Source organism: Podarcis filfolensis (genome assembly GCF_964270895.1).
Source record: "Podarcis filfolensis genome assembly, chromosome: 2".
Lineage (NCBI taxonomy): Eukaryota > Metazoa > Chordata > Lepidosauria > Squamata > Lacertidae > Podarcis > Podarcis filfolensis.
In genome coordinates, this window is record NC_139605.1 from 5,558,791 (window position 1) to 5,582,306 (window position 23,516).

The following is a 23,516-nucleotide window of genomic DNA, read 5'->3' on the forward strand; positions in this document are numbered from 1 at the left end:
AAGAGTAGCAGAACTCTGTGCATGGCCAGGAGCAACCATTGCCATTTCCCATCCTGTCTTGGGGTGCCGGACGTAGCTTCTCTCCATGGTTTTGTGGTGGGAAATCAAAATGGCTGTCTGCTGACCCTGCTGGCTGGCCTAGAGGAGACAGGGCTGGGTCCTCAGCACCCGAGGGCCCTGCCAGGGGTCTCATTGAGTCCTGTGTGATGCCACCTGCCAAGTGAACACACCAGATCAATCCTTCAGATACTGAAATTGAAGAGCACATTTAAAAGCCACAAGCATTAACATGTTGTGGATCTGTAAAATGGGACACTGGAGGTGCAGCATGACAAGTAGCAGATATAAGGATCATGCCCTCTTTGATGAAGGATTGATTAGGTGGACATCAACTAGCTAATGTAAACCAGCTCTTCTTTTATTATCAATCGACTGAAGGTTTTATTAAAGTATTTACAATATGTATTTCCCACAAAACTGTATCAAGATAGTATACAACCTGGAAAGTTATAATAAAAATCGGGAAAAAATCCATAGAATGTACATAAAACATCAATAAATACTATTTATTTATTTATTTATTTATTTATTTATTTACTTACTTACTTACTTACTTACTTATTAAAATACATACACTTATTGATTGTAACCCCCCCCCAGTAAAATTAAGAAAAACTCACAACCATACTTTAGGGAAGTTAAACTACTAAAACAGATTAGTATTACCTCAACCTTCTAAGCATCTGGGTAGGTTTCCTAAACTGGAACTTTTTAGCAGGTGCCAAAAATTCAGTATTTATTGAAAGTGAGAGCTATGGCAGGTGGTTGACATTTGTAGTACACGCAGGGTTGCATCCAATACTATTATATTTAGATTAGACTCATTGAAATCAGTGCATTAAAAACAGAAATGCCAAATCACTTCAGTGGGTCTACTCTGAGTAGGGGTTGCATTAGATACCACCCCAGATCTTTGATTATGCATCCAGTCCAAGTGCCATCTCTGAAAAGTGAGCTGTGAGGAAACTGCTCTGTCTGAATGTCCGGCTCCCCAGGCTGCCTTTGGCAGACGGTTCCTGGCATGAGCCCAAGGGCATGCTGTGCCCCCTTCTTCCCCCTGTGCCCCCAGGAGACCCCTTGAGGCCTCACTTCCAAGTTCTCTTGCCTGGGAGCCACAGGACACAGACTCCTGGTCTCTCCTCCTCTCTCCTGCGCTTCTGGATGCGGCCCTTGCAGGAGCAGAGGGAGGTGGGGCAGGGAAGGGGCACTCAGCTCTGGGGGGCAAAGAGCAGCCAAGCAAGGTCTGTCCTCCAGCTCTGTCTTCTCCCCAGGAAAGCTCCCAGCTCCTCACAGCATAGACTGCCCTGATGGTGCTGAGCATCAAAGGGAAGAGGCATGGCCTTTTGAAAAGCAACAAGTTGGCTTAACATCAACATTTAATTATTTTCACCAGGAGCAAAGAATTTAGTATATAGCCAAAGTGTGTTTAGGCACACATTTACAAACATCTGTTTGTTCCATCATTTATATCTTTATATTCCACTCCATGAGCACAGTTACCTTTCAGTTGTCCTTGAACCTGGGTTCAAATCCCTCAAATGCATCACTTGCTTAATATTATACAGTGGTACCTTGGTTCTCAAACTTAATTCGTTCTGGAAGTCCTTTCCAAAACCAAAGCGTTCCAAAACCAAGGTGCGCTTTCCATAGAAAGTAATGCAAAACGGATTAATCCGTTCCAGACTTTTAAAAGGTAGGAGTCTATCAATTGATGAAGATGATCATCCAAATGTCATAGACCGAATGGAGCAAACAGCACGCAGACCTAGTGGTGGGAGGAAAAAATCCTTAAATAAGAGACACGGGGGAATGATTAATGGACTTCAATGTCTGTACACTAATGCGCAAAGCATGGGAAATAAACAAGATGAGCTTGAGCTCTTGGTACAGCAAACTAAATATGACATAATAGGCATCACTGAAACCTGGTGGGATAAGTCCCATGATTGGAATGTAATAATGGAGGGATACAATCTATTTCAGAGAAACAGACCAGACAAGAAAGGAGGAGGAGTGGCGTTATATGTCAGGGATGTGTATACCTGTGAAGAGATCCAAGATTTAGAACCTCAATGCCAAAGTGAGAGCATTTGGGTCAAAATTAAGGGAGAGAAGAATAACAGAGACCTCATTGTGGGAGTTTACTATAGATCCCCAAGCCAAACGGAGGACATAGATGATGCCTTCCTGGAACAGATGGCCAAGCATGCAAAAGGAAGGGAGATAGTAGTAATGGGGGACTTCAATTACCCGGATATTTGTTGGATGTCAAACTCAGCCAAGAGCATAAGGTCAAACAGATTCCTCACTGGCCTTGCAGACAACTTCATTGTCCAGAAAGTGGGAGAAGCAACAAGAGGAACAGCCATTTTAGATCTGGTCCTAACCAATGTTGATGACCTGGTTAGTGGGGTAGAAGTGGAAGGATCATTAGGCGCGAGTGATCATGCTCTTCTGAAGTTTACTATACAGCGGAAAGGAGCAGCCAAGCATACTAGGACTCAATTTCTTGACTTTAAGAAAGCCGACTTCATAAAACTTAGGGAAGTGCTGGGTGAGATCCCATGGACAGTAATACTAAAAGGAAAGGGAGTTCATGATGGCTGGGAGTTTGTTAAGAGGGAGATAGTAAAAGCACAACTTCAGGCAATACCAATGAGACGGAAACATGGAAGGTGCCTAAAGAAGCCAAGGTGGCTATCTAAAGAACTTTTAACTGAGTTAAGATTAAAAAAGGATGTGTACAAAAAATGGAAAAGGGGGGAAACCCCCAAAGAGGAATTCACACAAATAGCCAGCACGTGTAGACACAAAGTCAGAAAAGCTAAAGCACAGAATGAACTCAGGCTTGCTAGAGAGGTTAAAAGCAACAAAAAAGGCTTTTATGGGTATGTTCGTAGCAAAAGGAAGAACGAAGAAACAGTGGGGTCACTCAGAGGAGAAGATGGTGAAATGCAAACAGGGGACACAGAAAGGGCTGAACTCCTCAATGCCTTCTTTGCCTCAGTCTTCTCCGATAAAGAAAACAATTCCCGACCTGAAGAATTTGGAGCAAAGGATTCAGCAGAGGAAACACAGCCCAGAATAACTAAGGAGATAGTACAAGAATACTTGGCTAGTCTAGATGTATTCAAGTCTCCAGGGCCAGATGAACTGCATCCAAGAGTATTAAGAGAACTGGCAGATGTGATTTCAGAACCACTGGCAGTCATCTTTGAGAATTCCTGGAGAACAGGCGAAGTCCCGGCAAACTGGAGGAGGGCAAATGTTGTCCCTATTTTCAAACAGGGGAAAAGAGAGGACCCAAATAATTACCGCCCAGTCAGTCTGACATCAATACCAGGGAAGATTCTGGAGCAGATCATTAAGCAAACAGTCTGTGAGCACCTAGAAAGGAATGCTGTGATCACCAATAGTCAGCATGGATTTCTGAAAAATAAGTCATGTCAGACTAACCTGATCTCGTTTTTTGACAGAATTACAAGCCTGGTAGATGAAGGGAACACAGTGGATGTAGCCTACCTTGATTTCAGCAAGGCATTTGACAAGGTGCCCCATGATATTCTTGTAAAGAAGCTGGTAGAATGCGGTCTTGACTATGCTACCACTCAGTGGATTTGTAACTGGCTGACTGACTGAACCCAAAGGGTGCTCATCAATGGTTCCTCTTTATCCTGGAGAAGAGTGACTAGTGGGGTGCCACAGGGTTCTGTCTTGGGCCCGGTCTTATTCAACATCTTTATCAATGACTTGGATGATGGACTCAAGGGCATCCTGATCAAATTTGCAGATGACACCAAACTGGGAGGGGTGGCTAACACCCCAGAGGACAGGATCACACTTCAAAACGACCTTGAGAGTTAGAGAACTGGGCCAAAACAAACAGATGAATTTTAACAGGGAGAAATGTAAAGTATTGCACTTGGGCAAAAAAAATGAGAGGCACAAATACAAGATGGGTGACACCTGGCTTGAGAGCAGTACATGTGAAAAGGATCTAGGAGTCTTGGTTGACCACAAACTAGACATGAGCCAACAGTGTGACGCGGCAGCTAAAAAAGCCAATGCAATTCTGGGCTGCATCAATAGGAGTATAGCATCTAGATCAAGGGAAGTAATAGTGCCACTGTATTCTGCTCTGGTCAGACCTCACCTGGAGTACTGTGTCCAGTTCTGGGCACCACAGTTCAAGAAGGACACTGACAAACTGGAACGTGTCCAGAGGAGGGCAACCAAAATGGTCAAAGGCCTGGAAACGATGCCTTATGAGGAACGGCTAAGGGAGCTGGGCATGTTTAGCCTGGAGAAGAGGAGGTTAAGGGGTGATATGATAGCCGTGTTCAAATATATAAAAGGATGTCACATAGAGGAGGGAGAAAGGTTGTTTTCTGCTGCTCCAGAGAAGCGGACACGGAGCAATGGATCCAAACTACAAGAAAGAAGATTCCACCTAAACATTAGGAAGAACTTCCTGACAGTAAGAGCTGTTCGACAGTGGAATTTGCTGCCAAGGAGTGTGGTGGAGTCTCCTTCTTTGGAGGTCTTTAAGCAAAGGCTTGACAACCATATGTCAGGAGTGCTCTGATGGTGTTTCCTGCTTGGCAGGGGGTTGGACTCGATGGCCCTTGTGGTCTCTTCCAACTCTATGATTCTATGATTCTATGAAAAGCAACCCCTAAAACAGCAATTTAACACAAATCTTACTATCTAACGAGACCATTGGTCTATAAAATGAAAGCAATAATCAATGTACTGCACTATAAAAAAAATAAGACAGTATTGTAGATGATAAAAATTAAAATTATTATTTTTTTCTAACCTGCACTGATGATAGTCATTGTCTGGATGGGGGGCTTTTATCCATTTCCGCAGTCACACAGTCAATAAATTGTATCAGTAGCTGAACTGGGTTCCACACTGTAACGAAAACAAATTAACCGAAAAAGCCACAAAAACGCAAAATAAATACAGTCATGCCTCTTCTTGCGAACACTTCATGTTGCGTTTTTTTTTTTAATATTTATTGAAATTTTCAAAAAATAAAAAGAAAACCATAAAAAAAACATAAAAGAAGAATAACTATTAAAAACACTTAAAGTTCACCTCTTACTGTCAATGACCAATTTCCTTGACTTCCCCACACCTCCCATTCTTGTATTCCAGTTCCAATTTTAGCTCAGCAAGTTCTTGTCCCCAAACTTTATCATATTTTCTCTAATTCATTTTAGTTATCCAATTTTAACTTATAAACCTTAGTCTTTGTACATCAATACTTATTCTTAAAAATCTTTTTCGAAGTTCACCCCATCAATTTAATTAACCAACTTTAACTTAAGAACCTCAATCTGTATACGTCAATACTTATTCTTAAAAATCTTTTTCTAAGGTCGGCCCCAATTCCCTTCCCTAAAATCCCCATTTTTATGTTAATGACAAAACCAAATTAATTAAAACAATATATAGTTATACACCCTTCGGATTCCCAGGACCCCACCACCCCCTTTTCCCGGTTTCGAACCCCAACAAAAAGTCCATCAGTCCATCTGCAATCAGCCTGGCGACCTCACATCCGAGGCTCTCAATTCTCTCTCAGTTCCTCTCTGCCGGTTTTTTTGATAGTCCTTTATATTTAACCCCAAATCTCGAAGAAGCTCTGTCCCAATAATGTCCATGTTTCTTCCAGCCAGGCCTCCATATTTAAAAGTGGAGCCAAAATCTTGTTTCTTACTTCTCTTAAGTCCAAATGTCCCAAAAGCTCCAGTGTCCACTTTAGCCAGGTTTGTATTCCATATATCTTCAGATCTCCACATAGGGAGATCTCTCCATTTTCCATTCTTCAATTCAAACCAAATTTCCATCATCCTGATCTTATTTTCCTTTATATCCATCTTGGCCGGCCTCGGGCTCTCTTCAACCATCTGTGGCATTGTAGCTCCTCCTTCTTTTTCCTTCAAATCATCCTGTTCCTCTAATTTCTTTTCTTGTTCGGCTGCTGAAATTTTAAGGTCAACTGCAAGACTTTCTTGTTCATCTGCAAAAACTTGAGTCAAGTCCCTCCCAGGCTCAGCAACTTTGTTTACTGTTCCCTTCAGTATTGTGATGTTATTAGTCAAAACATCACTCTGTTTCTGTAACTCTCCCAAGAGAAGAAAAGACCTCTCCAGTTCAGCCAGTATTTTTCCACTTACAGCCATTTTTGTAATGTCCTAAATCCCCTCTAGAGGGATTCTAGTTTCTTGTTATCTTCCAGTTCCAACCCAAAAGTCAAATTAGTCTTTTCTCTTTATTTTTAACAATTTGTTACCAAATTGTAACAAAAATAACCAGCAAAGATAGCAAAAACAAAGTTCTCCTTTTTCCCCAACTTTGACAGCTAGTTTGACAGCTGTCAAAGTCTTTATTTCTCTTCCGCAGGCTCTCCCATCGATCGCTCCCGGGTCTTGGGGGGGGGTGAATTCCGTTTCCAATGTTAGCTCTTATCCTCCAGCACAATCACTTAAATTGCCCCAACGTAGAGTTAATTGCTTTTCTCCACAAAGAAGAAAGGTATTCTCAACCTTAGTAATAAAATCCTTGATTTACGATGTTTACAAGGCGGGTGGGCGGACCTCCTTTTAACACCTCACCCGATCGTGCCTAATTCCCAAAGAAAATTTCCCTTTTAAGTCCAATTTCCGTATTACTCACGGGTTGTTACTTTTAGTCCAAATGTTCAAAGAAAGAAGTTAGCGCTCTCCGTCCATGGCATGCGGCTTCACTCAGCAGGAGAAGCAGTCGACTCACAGTACCACGCCATTCTCCGTCCCCCGTTCCGGAGCCTTAAAAAAGGCTCCTTTGCGGGTCAGGGGGGCGCAAATAGTGCCCGCCAAGTCACCAGGTCCACAGGCTTCAACGCCTGTGGTTTATGAGGGTCCCCGCATCGCCGCCGCAGCAGGACCCAACCCCTGCTGAGCCGATTCCCTCTGGAGCTCGGAGGGAATCCGCCATTAGGCGATGGCGCTAACCCGGAAGTCCCATGTTGCGTTTTTTTCAGGTTAAGAACACGGCAAACCCGGAAGTATTTACACATGCGCAGAAGTGCCACTCTGGTTACGGACATTTCGGGGTGCGAACGGCACCCCGGAACGGATCGTGTCCGCAACCAGAGGTACCGCTGTAGCAAAAGCAAAAGCGCCAAATACAGTTGTACCTTGGTTCTCGAACTTAATCCATTCCAGAAGTCCGTTTGACTTCCGAAATGTTCGAAAACCAAGACGCAGCTTCAGATTGGTGCAGGTGCCCCGCAAACAATAGCCGACAGCTGCATCGGATGTTCGGCTTCCGAAAAACATTTAAAAACCGGAACACTTTTGGGTTTTTGGCGTTTGGGAACCAAGCCGTTTGAGAACCAAAGTACCACTGTATATCACAGCCTTTCATTTAGAAACTGCAAAAAAGATTTAACATGGGGGAAAAGATGGTGATTGCGATATAGCAGTGGTGAGAAAACCTCCTTAAAATCTTAAATTGCTACCCACATAAGCTAAATAAGCGAATTACTTGATCTGAAGACTGCAGGTTAATCCAGAGCGAGGAGTTTACATTCAGCCCATACTCAGACTTACGGTTGTCCGAAGTGAGGCCTCCCTGGGTTTTCGGTGTTTGGGAACCAAGGCACCAGTGTACAAAAGTACTTGTATGGGGGGGGGGGGAACGACACAATAATGGAAAGTTCTACGGAAGAAGACTGTGCAGTGGCAGGCACAGATGTTTCCCCTTCACCCCCCCATGCCTGTTATTTGTGGCACAAAACAAGAATGCCAGTTGACGCTTTGCTCTCTCCCTGGCACCGTTGGCATTGGCTTTGTGGCAAAGGAGTAATAGGGAGGGATCCTGGAAGAGAGCAAAGAGCTGGGAATCCAGTTGGAAATCCAGCCGTGGCATTGCCAATTTTGAAATGGGGGGGGGGGAGTTTCCCTGAAACTTTGATGACTCTGTGCTCATGTGCCTTAATACCTGTCCCAGGCAGCAAGTTTGTTGTAGCTGCATTATTGAGGTGCCAATATGCCCCCCCAGTCTGCTGCTATCATGACCCCAGAATAAGCACAGCTATGAGTCCCCCCCCATGAAACTTCTTCCCTCTGCCTCCTCGTCCTCCCCACTGCCCTGGAGAACTGGGGGCGGGGGGCGGCCGGGGTCTGCAGTGCTGGAGACGGCAGGAAGGAAGGATGGTGTCCCTATTCCATATTCCACAGGGAGATGGGGGCCCCCCAGGGATGCTGGCTGTCAGCCCCCCTTTCTCCTTGGAGCCTTTCAGAATCCATCAGGTTGTCTGGACTGCTCACTCCACCTGCTGGGGGGCTGATAGAGAACGGGGCCCCACATCTGGCAGTTGCTCTTCTTTAAAACCTGCCTTACCCCATGGAACTGACCTCCAGGAAAGAGTCCCTCAAGAAGAGAGTTCAGAAATGGGCTAGTCCCGGTGTGTGGCCAGCCAGGATCACAAACAGATTTTATTTTATTTTATTCCACTATTGTAACTGCCCGATCCTCTGCATGTTTACTTGGAAGTAAGTCCAACCCCACTCAGTGTGACTTAGCTTCAAGTAAATATGCAAAGACAAATATATGTAACATCTAATGGGAGAATCAAAATGATCTGTTCCATTTAAGGATTATGGGACTACAAAATGATTCATTCCGAAGATACAACTAAAATGAAATTTGGGGGGGGGGGATAATGGGGGATAACTTTTTTAATGTTGCTGTTGTTTTGAAGATTTGGTGGTAGCCCCCTGGGGTGGGCAGGAGGGTGCAGAGACCCGCCATCTTTGACAAGGGCAGCCTGGCTTCTGCTGAGAAGGGGGGCCATTTTGAAGTGGGGCAAACCCCACTTGCGGCTTCCCTTTCCCTCCCAAGCCATGAGGAAACTTCTTTTTCCAAAGGCCCTTCCATGACTTCCCTCCTTTTAGGGAAAAGGTCCTTGATATGGAGAAGCTGGGGGGAGAGAGATGGAGGGGAAGAGGAGACCTTCTCTCTTGAAAGGGCCCCCAATGTGTGGGTGTCCCCCTTCCATGTTGCCCCTTTCCTCTTTCGGGGGGGGCAGCTGAGGCATCTCTCCCAGAGGGGGGCAGAGCTGGGGGGAAAGAGGGAGAAACTGTGACCTCCGACCTGCAAGGGAGGGGAGAAAGTGTGAGGCGATGAGAGGGGGGGCAATTAAAGGGGGGCTTTACAGGCTCAGGATTGTAGCATTTCCCTCAGTGGACGTGTTATGTGGATGAGCCTTCAGAAAGATACAATGCTGGTTGATTTTTCTCCCCTCTGACTGCTGCCTCTTCCCTGACTCTGAGGCAAATAAATCCTTTTTCCTGGGCTCTTTTGCTGATGGGGGAGGGGCTGCTCTGACCCCCCTTGACCTCCTGGGCCTCTTCTGGTCCTTCCAGGGATCCACACCCTTCAGTACATGTACGGCTGTGAGCTGTGTTCAGATGGGCGCAAAGGAGGGTATAGGCAGTTTGGCTACGACGGGAGAGACTTCATTGCCTTCGACAAGGAGACCCTCACCTGGACGGCAGCCGAGATGGAGGCCCAAGTGACCAAGAGGAAGTTGGATCCTGACTTGGCCCTGAACCAGTACCTGAAAGCCTACCTGGAGGAGGAATGCATTGAGTGGCTGCAGAGATACCTGGACTACGGGAAGGAGACTCTGCAAAGGACAGGTGAGGGGGGGCAGTGGGGAGGGGAGGGGGGCTCAGGGGGGCAGTTTCCCTACAAATTCTCCTTCCCCTTTAACGTTCTTCCTTTCTGCACCAAACAGCAAACACTCTTCTTGGTGGGGGAGGCAGAAAGAAGTTTGGGCCTCTGGGAGGAGAAAAGGGGTCACTTCAGACCACAATGGGGGGAGATGCTTAAAAACAGCCCCCCATGCCCCTTTGGCTAGAATAAGGGATGGCAAAAGACAAGTGGGGGGAGGGGACACAGAAACAGCAGGGAAGGGGCCGAGAAAGCAAAATGCGTTTTAAATTCAGTAAAAAAATAAAATTGAAATGGACAGATTTGAGGCGGGATACAGAAAAACCCTCCGCTCTTCCCCAGTAGCATGTTGGACGCCTTCCGACCTGAGGGGCTCATCTTCCAGCGTCATAACTTTTATATGCCTGTTGTCTTTGTCCATGGAGTTTTCTTGGCAAGGATACTGGAGTGGCTTGCCGGTTCCTCCTCCAGGTGGATCACGTTTGGTCAAAACTCTCCACTATGACCTGTTCATCTTGTGTGCCCTGCTCGGCGTAGTTCATAGCTTCTCTGAGTTCTTCAAGCCCCTTCGCCACGGCAAGGCAGTGATCCATGAAGGGGAAGTGATCCATGAAGGGGAAGAGCGGAGGGCAAGTACAAGTAGATCCAGAGCTGATGAAGCGGCTGGGCCAAAGCCGAAAGGACGCTCAGTTGCGGATATGCCTGGAAGCGAAAGGAAAGTCCAATGCTGTAAAGAAAAATATTGCATAGGAACCTGGAATGTAAGAACCATGAACCTAGGTAAGTTGGAGGTGGTCAAAAATGAGATGGCAAGAATAAATATTGACATCCTGGGCATCAGTGAACTAAAATGGACGGGAATGGGCGAATTCAGTTCGGATGACCATCACATCTACTACCGTGGGCAAGAAACCCGTAAAAGAAATGGAGTGGCCCTCATAGTCAACAAAAGAGTGGCGAAAGCTGTACTGGGATGCAATCTCAAAAATGATAGAATGATCTCGATACGAATCCAAGGCAGACCTTTTAACATCACAGTAATCCAAGTTTATGCACCAACCACTGGTGCTGAAGAAACTGAAATAGACCAATTCTATGAAGACTTACAAGACCTTATAGAAGTGACACCAAAGAAGGATGTTCTTCTCATTATAGGGGATTGGAATGCTAAAGTAGGGAATCAAGAGATAAAAGGAACAACTGGCAAGTTTGGCCTTGGAGATCAAAACGAAGCAGGGCAAAGGCTAATAGAGTTCTGTCAAGAGAACAAGCTGGTCATCACAAACACGCTTTTCCAACAACACAAGAGACGACTCTACACATGGACATCACCAGATGGGCAGTATCGAAATCAGATTGATTATATTCTCTGCAGCCAAAGATGGAGAAGCTCTATACAGTCAGCAAAAACAAGACCTGGAGCTGACTGTGGCTCAGATCATCAGCTTCTTATAGCAAAATTCAAGCTTAAACTGAAGAAAGTAGGAAAAACCACTGGGCCGGTAAGATACAATCTAAGTCAAATCCCTTATGAATACACAGTGGAAGTGACGAACAGGTTTAAGGATTTAGATTTGGTGGACAGAGTGCCTGAAGAACTATGGATGGAGGCTCGTAACATTGTACAGGAGGCAGCAACGAAAACCATCCCAATGAAAAGGAAATGCAAGAAAGCAAAGTGGCTGTCCAACGAGGCCTTACAAATAGCGGAGGAGAGAAGGCAAGCAAAATGCGAGGGAGATAGTGAAAGATACAGGAAATTGAATGCAGATTTCCAAAGAATAGCAAGGAGAGACAAGAAGGCCTTCTTAAACGAGCAATGCAAACAAATAGAGGAAAACAACAGAATAGGAAGAACCAGAGATCTGTTCAAGAAAATTGGAGATATGAAAGGAACATTTCGTACAAAGATTACCATAATAAAGGACAAAAGTGGTAAGGACCTAACAGAAGCAGAAGACATCAAGAAGAGGTGGCAAGAATACACAGAGGAATTATACCAGAAAGATATGGATGTCTCGTACACCAAAGGTAGTGTGGTTGCTGACCTTGAGCCAGACATCCTGGAAAGTGAAGTCAAATGGGCCTTAGAAAGCACTGCAAATAACAAGGCCAGTGGAAGTGATGGTATTCCAGCTGAACTATTTAAAATTTTAAAAGATGATGCTGTTAAGGTGCTACACTCAATATGCCAGCAAATTTGGAAAACTCAGCAGTGGCCAGAAGATTGGAGAAGATCAGTCTACATCCCAATCCCAAAGAAGGGCAGTGCCAAAGAATGCTCCAACTACCGCACAATTGCACTCATTTCACACGCTAGCAAGGTTATGCTTAAAATTCTACAAGGAAGGCTCAAAGAGTATGTGGATCGAGAACTCCCAGAAGTGCAAGCTGGATTTAGAAGAGGCAGAGGAACCAGAGACCAAATTGCAAACATGCGCTGGATTATGGAGAAAGCTAGAGAGTTCCAGAAAGACATCTACTTCTGCTTCATCGACTATGCAAAAGCCTTTGACTGTGTCGACCACAGCAAACTATGGCAAGTTCTTAAAGAAATGGGAGTGCCTGATCACCTCATCTGTCTCCTGAGAAATCTCTATGTGGGACAAGAAGCTACAGTTAGAACTGGATATGGAACAACTGATTGGTTCAAAATTGGGAAAGGCGTACGACAAGGCTGTATTTTGTCTCCCTGCTTATTTAATTTATACGCAGAATACATCATGCGAAAGGCTGGGCTGGATGAATCCCAAACTGGAATTAAGATTGCCGGAAGAAATATCAACAACCTCAGATATGCAGATGACACAACCTTGATGGCAGAAAGTGAGGAGGAATTAAAGAACCTTTTAATGAGGGTGAAAGAGGAGAGCGCAAAATATGGTCTGAGGCTCAACATCAAAAAAACGAAGATCATGGCCACTGGTCCCATCACCTCCTGGCAAATAGAAGGGGAAGAAATGGAGGCAGTGAGAGATTTTACTTTCTTGGGCTCCATGATCACTGCAGATGGTGACAGCAGCCACGAAATTAAAAGACGCCTGCTTCTTGGGAGAAGGGCAATGACAGGCCTAGACAGCATCTTGAGAAGTAGAGACGTCACCTTGCCAACAAAGGTCCGTATAGTTATGTTGGGGGTCAATGACGTCCAGGGGTCCGGCACACTTCTCTTGCGCAGCTCTGGTCTTCCCCCCTGGGACCTTTGACTCAGCAGAGCATGTAAAACACAGCGGAAGCAGAAGCAGGAACGTTCTTCGTGTGAAGGCAATAACTCAGGCTGAAACGCAGCAGTCTCCTTATCTTAAAGTCTTTATTCCTTAGCAAAACACAACATCTATAAATCTCCTGGCGAGAGTTCGCCCATGTTGCTCCTTTCTCCACGGAGCTAACACGCACACTGAAAGAACACAGTAAACCACTCCCTTCAGTGTTTTAAGCCTGCCCTCAGAATGTGAGGCGTCATCACTCAGAACTCTTAACCCTGTAAGTTCTGAGCCTCTCCTAACACCCCCTCTCGAATCACGTTCTGAGAGGACCTCTGAGTGTTCAACACCTTCCCCATTGCCTTCCGCCCCTTCCTGGCATCGTTGTTAGGCATCTGTTGAACCTCACAAACCTCAGGTTCGCACTGTGCGAAACCAACCCACGCATTTGTGACCTGAAACCTCTCAGGTGGAATTCCCTTTGTAGCCCGCGATGACCGCCTGGGCACAAACTGGGGTGCTCCTTTTGACCCACTGGGGCCAGCGTGTGCATCTTCCTCATCAGAAGACTCCCCCTCTGACTTGACACGTCTGTGAGCTTTCTCCATTATGCGCACAGGAGATGAGGGCTCACTCTTAGACACTCCCTTAACAACCTGTGGAGACGCCCTACTCTGTTCAGGGACCTGGTCTCCACCAGCAGGTTCAGGCTCTGGCTCTTCCTCCTCCTCAGAGTCAGACAGACAATCTGAGTGAACGTCAGAGCGCGCTTTGCGCCTTGCCCAACCATCCTGCTCAAAGAACTCAGCCTGTTTACTGACCAGAAGCTTGGTCTGATCACCTTCTGGATATGCGAATCTCCACCCTTTTGTCGCAGGCTCATATCCACAGAAGATCATTTCCTGGTACCTTGGGCCACCCTCCTGCTGCAGAAACTTTGGTACAGGCACCATGGCTCTGCTACCAAAAGTGCGAAAGAAATGCACAAGCGGCTTCTGCCGATGAAGCAGGAAATACGGGGTGTCACCTACCTCTGCATTGTAGCACCTGTTCATCGTGAAATTGGCCGTTTTTACCGCCTCCCCCCAGAAACTTTGAGGCAAACCAGAGTCATCCAGTAGAATCTCGGATGCTCGAACCAGAGCTTTACTCCTCAGCTCTGCCACGCCATTCTCCTGAGAAGAAGTCACCTTGTGACGTATCCCCCTCTGGCGAAAGAAACCCTTTAGAGCAGACCCAGTGACCTCTGAACCTCGGTCAAACTGGACACCTTGCACCTTGGTGGAGAACCTCAGTTCCACCTCAGCAACCCAATCTTTGATCAGTTGCGCTGCTTCCTCCTGCATTGTCAGAGAAAAAGCCCAGGAGTTCCTAGAAAAATCATCGATCAAAATCAGCAGGTGCCTGGCTTTGCCCAGACTTGGCTGAGGCATAGGCCCAAACAGGTCTGCGTGCACAAGCTCAAAAGGCTTTGTGGTTACTCTCTCCACCCTGGGATGATTAAATCCCTTGTTTCTGGCTTTTCTGCAAGCCTTGCAATTCAAAGGTTTACCACATTCTTTTACCTTGCAACCTTTGGTGCACTCTGATAACATCTGAACGTCCTCACAGGACCCATGTGACATCCTCTTGTGCCACACGCAAGCACACGACACATGAGTGTGATCAGTGGCTTTCCCAGTATTCCCCTCACCCTCCAGAGGTGATTCCAGAACAAAGAGGTTGTTCTGATTTTTCTCAACACGTACCAGTTGCTTCCCCCCTCTGGAAATGGTGCAAACATTTTTTTCAAAACTCACAGAATATCCCTCCTGTAAAAGGCACGGTACAGATAGCAGGCAATGTTTTATCTCAGGGAGAACATAAACCTTTAATTCAGCCTGTAAGAAAGAGATAAACATGTTACCAACATGGGTTATACGTCCCTGTGAACCTGTAGCAAATTTAACTGTTTTCTCAGTTGAAACAGCCTTGCAGTTCCACATTTGTCCATCAGGTGGCGCTGTGACCAGATGGGCATTCGCAGCCGAGTCAACAACCCAACGTAGGACTCTCCCCCCTCCGGAGTTGTCCTTCTTTGTTGCCTTAGCAACCGACTTCCTGCTGCCCCCGACCTTGGGGCGTTCGCTGCAGGTGTTCTCCAAAACAGCCATCGAAGCAGTCAGCTGATAAGCCTTCCCATGCCTGCTCCCTCTGTTGCCATGGAAACCCGGCTGGTTCCCATGGGAAGTGACCTTGGAAACATCCTGCCCTGGCTCCCTTGCTCTCTGTGGGCAGTTGCGACACAGATGGTCAGCCGAAGCACAAACAAAACATCGCCTAGTGGAAAACTTTGCAAACTTGCCTTTGGTCTTCTCTGCCCCCCCAACCTTTCCAGCAGCACTCCTCCTTGAGGCTTTTCTGCCGTTGGGAAAATGGCCTTTGGCTTCTGCTGTGGTTTCTCTGCAAACCCCCTCCAGCTCCTGCCAAACAGCCTGGGCACTCTCAAGACCCTTGGAATGGCCTGCAACCCCATTCTCTGGTGCAAAGCTCTTCTCTTCTCTCAGCTGCTCTTCAGCATGCAGCTCACGTGTAGGGGCATTCCGGCAGCCCTCCAACACAGTCCCAGCCCCCTCTGGGCCTTCTGGGCGTCCCTCAGCCCCTCCTGGGCCTCCAGCCCCCTCTGGGCTTCGTGGGCGTCCCTCAGCCCCTCCTGGGCATGGTGCTTCCTTAGAGCAATTCTCAGCCCCCTCTGGCCTGGCTCCCACTGTCTTCTTCAGTGCCTGCCTTCTCCCGGCCCAGGGCTTGCTCCCGTCCACCTTATCAACAGGGATTGACAACTTCTGGCTGTCTGCCATCTCTCCCCCGGGGCCCAGCCTACTTACAAGTAACGGTAGTGCCTCCCGGTCCGGCAGATCCCAGCTCCTCCCAGCAAACTCCTGGCTGGCTCCAGCTACTCCTTAGCTGGCCTTTGGCTGCTGGCCTCTCACACGCACGAACGTTGCTTATCTTTATTGCTGATCTCCATAACCTGTTGGGGGTCAATGACGTCCAGGGGTCCGGCACACTTCTCTTGCGCAGCTCTGGTCTTCCCCCCTGGGACCTTTGACTCAGCAGAGCATGTAAAACACAGCGGAAGCAGAAGCAGGAACGTTCTTCGTGTGAAGGCAATAACTCAGGCTGAAACACAGCAGTCTCCTTATCTTAAAGTCTTTATTCCTTAGCAAAACACAACATCTATAAATCTCCTGGCGAGAGTTCGCCCATGTTGCTCCTTTCTCCACGGAGCTAACACGCACACTGAAAGAACACAGTAAACCACTCCCTTCAGTGTTTTAAGCCCGCCCTCAGAATGTGAGGCGTCATCACTCAGAACTCTTAACCCTGTAAGTTCTGAGCCTCTCCAGCAAGTTAAAGCCATGGTTTTCCCAGTAGTGATGTATGGAAGTGAGAGCTGGACCATAAAGAAGGCTGATCGCCGAAGAATTGATGTTTTTGAATTATGGTGCTGGAGAAGACTCTTGAGAGTCCCATGGACTGCAAGAAGATCAAACGCATCCATTCTTAATGAAATCAGCCCTGAGTGCTCACTGGAAGGACAGATCGTGAAGCTGAGGCTCCAGTACTTTGGCCACCTCATGAGAAGAGAAGACTCCCTGGAGAAGACACTGATGCTGGGAAAGATGGAGGGCACAAGGAGAAGGGGGCGACAGAGGATGAGATGGTTGGATAGTGTTCTCGAAGCCACAAACATGAGTCTGACCAAACTGCGGGAGGTAGTGGAGGACAGAGGTGCCTGGCGTGCTCTGGTCCATGGGGTCACGAAGAGTCGGACACGACTAAATGACTAAACAGCAACAACAACACAGAAAAACCTTTTGCCTTCACACTTGGGTAGGGGAAAGTGGGGCAGATTGATGAAGAAAAATTCAATCTCATATTTTATGTACCAAAATGAGTCAAATGATTAAAAAAATTGCTTTATGCATGGCATACCTATTTAGTATTATAATAGCAATCAAAAGAACCATTAAAGTTAGAAGATAATGAGAATATAATGACGAGTAAAAAATGGGTTTTGTATCATTCTGTTCTACCTACGGAGCACTTTGATACAGTGAATGGAGCTCTTTGATACAAAGCATAAATTGTATGAGAATTGTAATTATTTACAAAAAAGAATGAAAAAAATTATTGTGAGAAATCATATTGTGAGAGATCATATTCAGCCCTACAATTTGTTACTTTAAAATCTAAATTACGTATCAAAACTAAGTGTTTCACACATATCATAGACTTTATGGCAGGTTTTCTTAACAAAACTTCAAAACTTATATTAATCTTTCCTCAAACAAATCAATTAAAAAAAACTTTGAAAAACTTTAAAAAGTATAAGAACTCACATTAGGTAGTCAAAAAATAGTAATATAAACAAAATGCTTATAAAAATTAAGACATTTCCTTAACATTTAGCTTCTATAGAACATTCTATATACACTGAAGTCAAAAGAAAAAGTATAAAGAGATGATGTTTGAGATGTGCCCTTTGAGAAATTTGGTTTTGGCAACTGCAAAACAGCATCCTTGAAATCAACGCTTGCCTTATCTTCTACAATGGGGAAGACAAACATACAAGATTCTGGGTATTTCCTCAGATATGACACTTGATAATCAGTCCTATTATACTTAGAAATGACTTTGGCCACATAGTCAACAACAGTTTTTTTCTTTTCAAATTTCATGAGTAGGAAATCAGTTTAGAGATTTCATGCAAACTTGTATATTGGGGCACTGTTGTACACTAGTGGGGCACTTTTATACGTATCAATGTGTCTTAGTGTATCAAAGTGCCCCAATGGACATTTTCAGAAAACTAACAATTCATAAAACCACTGAACTTATTTAAAAATCATATATAATCCTGATTACTGAGTGGGATAATTTACCTTTGGTATTTTAGAATCTTAACTAAACAACACTAAACAGCATTGGAACACTTTTACATTTCACATAATTTTTTAGTTGGCCACGCTAAAAACACACCTACTCTCGTCAAACGCCAATGGCGGACTGGTGGGCAGCGCGGTCGCAACTGTCATACTCACACATGTATAGACACATTTTAGTGTCTCAATATTGAAATATTGTTGGTGTATCAATGTGCCCCTTGCATCAATGTGCCCCGTCTCCCCCTACATACCTAATGGGAAAGTCTTTAAAACTAAATTAATTAACCTTTTTTAAAATAGAAAATGTGGGGGGAGCCCATGAAATATGGATGCCGCCCCCTCACTAAATCTGTAGATTAGTCACTCGTGGCCTAGAAGCAGAAAACCTGCACATAGTGAAACAGTATGGGAATTCCCTCTTCTACCTTCTTATATTTTTTATTTGTGAGCAATTTTACTTTTTCCCATGGGGAACATTCAGAAGTTTCATCTTCAGCAACCCCGTGCCTTGAAATGGTACAGTCCATTCTTCTGCCTTCAGGAATCTGGCACAGGTGCCAATCAAATGATCAAGTGTTTTGACTGGCTTTCTTCCTGACTCTATTAGCTTTGCTGATATTAACATTAATTAAAAATGAAATAATTCTAGCACCCTCCCGTTTTGCGGACTGACACATACTTATTAGCCGTGCTTAGAGAGATCTGAGCAAATTCATCTATGGGGCCTGGTGATAATTCACCCCAGAGACCCTGAGCATATTTCTTGAGGTTGAGGATTTCGCTCCAAAAGCCACAATGAAGCATTTTCAAGGGTGACAACAAGGGCAGGCGGGAGAACTAGAAAGGAGCTCTGTCTTTCCCAGGGCTGTTGGCTTTGTTCACTAACTATGGAGCTGAAAAGTCCTGGAAAACAGAGCAGCGAGTCCAGCATTTCTTCTCCCTCAAGAGAGGAACCAGGATCAGCTCCCTGGGACAATCTTGGAACCACAAATAGTGTTGGAGCTTTTCAGGATGATAAATGAATTTAATCTGTATCCAGTCCTCCCTCCCAAAGGAGTCTGCTCTGGCAAACAAAGGATAAACCATCTAACAACAGTTCCACCGTAGACACTGACTGGGGAAGATGCCAAGGGAGGTTGAGGAATCCCATTTATTTGCAGTTCTTTTTAATTTCTGTAGATGTGAGGAGATTCTGACACTCTGGGAGGCAGGATGAGGTTGCCCCTTGGGTCTCTGCTCTTAGAAATGCAGGATCCATTCCAGCTTCTGTTGTGGATGTCTCTCTGTTAACCCCAATGCGGCCGTTTTTGCAGAGGCTCCGGTGGTGAAGGTGACCAGGAAGGCAGACTATGACGGCCTGGAGACCCTCGTTTGCCAAGTCCACGGCTTCTACCCCAAGGAGATTGAGGCCAACTGGGTGAAGGACGGGGAGGTCTGGCAGGAGGGCACCCTCCGAGGATTGGTCGCCCCCAACTCGGACGGGACCTACTATGTCTTGCTCAGTGTCAAGATCGACCCTGAGGAGAGGGAGCGCTTCCGGTGCCGCGTGGAGCATGACAGCCTGGAGAAGCCTCTGGACGTGGCCTGGGAGAAGGAGCCTGGTGAGAGACAGACAGACAGACCGACAGACAGGAGGGGAAGGGGTGGGCTCTGGGAGGGGGATTTCCACCCAACTCCTCCCTTCAGCAGCAGCACAGCTCAGATGGGGAACCCCAGTTGGATCCTGTGTATGTCTCTGGAGGCAAGCGACTGAATCGGAATCTGTAGACTTCAGCAGAGATGCAGCCTTTTCTGGCAAGTGTCTCATAGGCCTTAAACTCAAATTGGATGTCGTAGGTAAAAACTGGCCGTCACCTTCTTGCCTTTAAGCCCAAGTAGTTGTGATGTCAAAGAATGTGGCACTTATTTTACTTCTTCAAAATCAAATCTACTCACAGTCACTGTGACTGAAAAAGGGGCAATGAACTTAAAAGAGGGAGCCCCGGACTGACTGTACTTCACAGTGAAAAAGATTCTCACTCGCTCCTCCTCACACTCAGGCCCACCTAGAAAAACTGATATTCATCCCCACTCAGCCCAAACACCCGCACACCGTTGGGAAGAGCAAGAAGGGTTTCTAATAACACTTGTCTCACACACACTGCCAGGAAAGCTGTGCCTGCAGGAAGCCAAGCAGAATGTCTAACAGCCAAACTTTCGCTTCCCCCGCAGGAGCACATGCATGCACACACATCCCCACCAACACACCCGCCTCTCCTTCTCACAGGCAGGCAAGCGAGAGTTATGGAAGTGGCCCTTGAGCCAAAGACTCACCCAGGCAGGGCAGAGGGGACCAGGGCTCACTCACTAGCGCTACGGACGTCAGAGATTCCACCCAAACAAAAAAACCTGGACATTTTGCCTCATTTTAAGAATCTGTCTGGACAGACATTTTAAGTCTGAAAAAGAGGGTGCATCCAGGAAAAACCGGACGTATAGCAACACTACACAAGATGCTTCTTCCTAAGGGTTTGTGTCTTCCCTGAAGGCCTGTAATGCTGGGCTCTGGGGGGTCTCAGAGGGGAGGGAATCCCTTCCTCTCAGGGTCTTGACAGAGAAGGCTGACGCGCCTGAGCAGGAGGAGAGCTGCTTTTAAGTCTTGAGTCTGTGATGAAACAGGTGTGCCTGTCAACTGTCTTCCTTAAATAAATTGGTTATTTTGAAAACCTCTAATGCTTTACTCTGGTGGAAAAAAACTCCCTTGTGTCGGGGCCACTACAGAGAAGACCTGTGAGGCCTGTGAGGAGAGAGAAGGAGGGCCTGCTTTGCACACATAAAATCCTCCCGGGCTCATAGCTCAGCACCTCCACTCAAATCTCCTGCTTGAGGCCTTGGGGAGCTGCTGCCGCCAGTCCGAATAAAAATGTCTCTTGTCCCCTTTTAGTCAACCTGGGGCTCATTGTGGGAGCCATTGTGGCTGCTATCCTGCTGGTCTCTGGGATCATCATCTTCTTCATTCGCAGTAAGTAAACCCTGCATGTCTTTGCTGCCTCTCCTGTCTTGGCCTCCGACTGGGAATGTGCTGGTGGAGCTTCCTGGCAACTGCCCCTTGTATCCCTACAGAGACCCCTCCCCATAAAACACCCTGTGAACATGAACCCAAAGTCATAGTGGTCATTGCTTTGCGCTCACTCTGTGCTCAGCTCAGGAAATTCACTTCCCACCCGATGTTATAATCAGTCCCAAGTCTTCATTCCTGTGCACACTTAGCAGGGAGCCTTCCTTACAAATCTTTAGGCGCCAGGCAAAAACATTTCTCTCTGACCAGGCCTAGAGCTTTTTAAATGTGAGTTACTGGTTTGTTTTTGTTTTATTATGTATTTTGTGCTCTCATTTTGTATTTTTATTTGGAGAATCACCAAATAATAATCCGAAAATAAATGAATGAAGGGACTGGATAATGTTTCCTTCCAGCCTCTTGGAATTTGTCCACAGCCTGGTTTCCCAGGTTGATCTTTTAAATTTAAATTTCTCAATTTTTTCTACTTCTTTGTAAAATGAGTTCCTTGAAAAGCTCCGCTTCTGGGCTCCCCTTCTTTGGAGGTGTTTGGAAGAGACAAGAGGAGCATCTGCTGGGAAGGTTTCAGCATCTGAGAGCCAAATTGTCAAAATGGGATTTGAGTGGCCTCTGCAGGTTCCCTCCAGCTCTGACCTTCTGCTTTTGTCTTCACAGGGAAACCAGCCTACAAAGCAGCTTCAAGTGAGTGACTCCTCCCCTCTCTCTGTCTATTTCCCCCCAATATGGAGCAGGAACAGGTTACAAACAGACCAAACTAAACCTGGTGGTGGCCTAGTCCTGAAGCCCAAGACCCTGATGGGAAGCTTCAGCCTGTCTGCTCAGCCTGTCTGGGGACAGCAGGGGGTCCCTCAGGGCCAGGAAAAGGCTGCAGAGAGACTGTCGGCTGAGGGAGGGGCTCCAAGAAGGAGCAGGAGGAAGAGCCGAGGGTGGGGGGAGAGAGGGGTCTCTGGTGGTTTAATTTACTGGAACCTGAAGCTAAAGAATTGGTTCATCGGCTCAAGTCTGTGGGTGTCAGGAACCCACTGCACTCCCCCCTTCTGCCTTCCTGCCCAGGTCACACCCACCCCCGCTCTAGTCCCCTGCTGCCTCCATGCCAGGCTGTGCCCATCTCTCTTTGCCCTCCAGCGTCTGCTTCTCCCCCCACTGCTGTCCTTGAGCCCCCTTGCCTCTGGCTGCCTGTCCCTGAACTCTTCTTAGGCCCCTCCCCATATTGAGACTGATTTGGGATGGGGTTGGAAGGAGGGAGGAGAAGGGCTGGTGGGGGGGGATGGGATCTCCCTCCCTGGGATCCTGACTCCTGTGTTTCCTCCCTTTTGCAGCAAGCGACCAGGGGTCCGACAGCTCCGCCAAGGGTAAGTGGCAATGCAGGTGGGGGCAAAGGGGGGCTCTTGCAGAAGACTCCGTGGGGAACATCCCCAAATGGGGAAAAGCTGTTACCCCCCTTGGGGTTTCCAAGAGTGACATAATCTGCAGTGTCCGTTGAGCTGAAAATCGCTCTTGTAACTCATTCTGTCTCTTCATCTGAGCTCCTCTACCTGACAAATGGGTTCTACGCTGGATCTGAATGAGAGATCTTGGAAGGGGTTCTGGAAGGGATTTTTCCTTCCAGTAGGACTGCTTTGTGTCCTTCCGGTATTCCCCCAAAGTGTGCAGCTTGGCTCACTCGCTCGAGCTGCCCTCTGCAGGCATATTTTGGTGATGCTCCTAGCATCTGACATGCTGAGGGATGGTGGCTTTCCTTGGGAGGCTGGACTAGACGGCCTTTGGGTTCCCACTAGCTCTGTAATGCTGAGGCCCCCACACCACGATCTTGGCTTTTGAAACACTCCTGTTCTTTATTTCTGCAGTTTCATACCAGCCTGGTGTGTGAGATGAGACCAGAAGGAGCCTGCACAAGTTTGGCTGTGAATTGCAGAGGCTCAGAGCTCCTGCTGCCCTTTAATGCTGTTTCTGATGTTCCTTAATCATAGCTCTCACCCACCAATTCTGACTCCAGCTGTAACTTGAATTTGAGGGTAATCATGCTTTTCTGATGGATTATGGCCAATTTTGCTTTGCAGAAATGTGCTTGTATTAATCAGAAATCCTCCAGATATATGCAACTAAAAGCTTTTAAAATTAATGAGGGACACTAATGTCTCACAACAAATGAAACTGATCTGTACAAAACACAACTTGAAAGAAGAGACATTACACATATTTTTGTAAAGCAAGAAATCTTTAATAGAAATACATTTTAAAAATCATAATATAAAAAAGGGATGAGGAGATTGACAACCACTTGCAGTGATTTTGATGGTATCTCTTGGTTATTTGTTGCTGTGGTTCCCTCCACAAGCCCTTCCCCAATCTTATGTCACTCACTTTCTACCCAAATTGAAGGAAAGGCAACATCTTTAGGTGTATTATGCGTGAAGTAGGCTAAATTGTTACTGCTTACCTGCCTCTTGGGCCGCCCAGCCTTTGGCTAAACGGATATAATGTCATGGAATGTGTAAAAGCAGCCTAACTGCTCTGGCTGGGTGTTTTCTACCC

The 23,516-nt window shown here is 46.4% G+C and overlaps 2 protein-coding genes across 4 annotated transcripts in view; both read left to right on the plus strand.

Moving 5' to 3' along the window:
* Positions 1-23,516, plus strand: part of LOC310756634 (uncharacterized protein) — an 820,367-nt gene that overhangs the window by 468,263 nt on the left and 328,588 nt on the right. The window lies entirely within an intron of this gene.
* Positions 1-23,516, plus strand: part of LOC310758165 (uncharacterized protein) — a 228,098-nt gene that overhangs the window by 50,446 nt on the left and 154,136 nt on the right. The window contains exon 11 of the mRNA XM_083604095.1: positions 19,237-19,524. Within this exon, the coding sequence (XP_083460221.1) occupies positions 19,237-19,524 (288 nt within the window). The remainder of the gene's footprint in view (positions 1-19,236; positions 19,525-23,516) is intronic.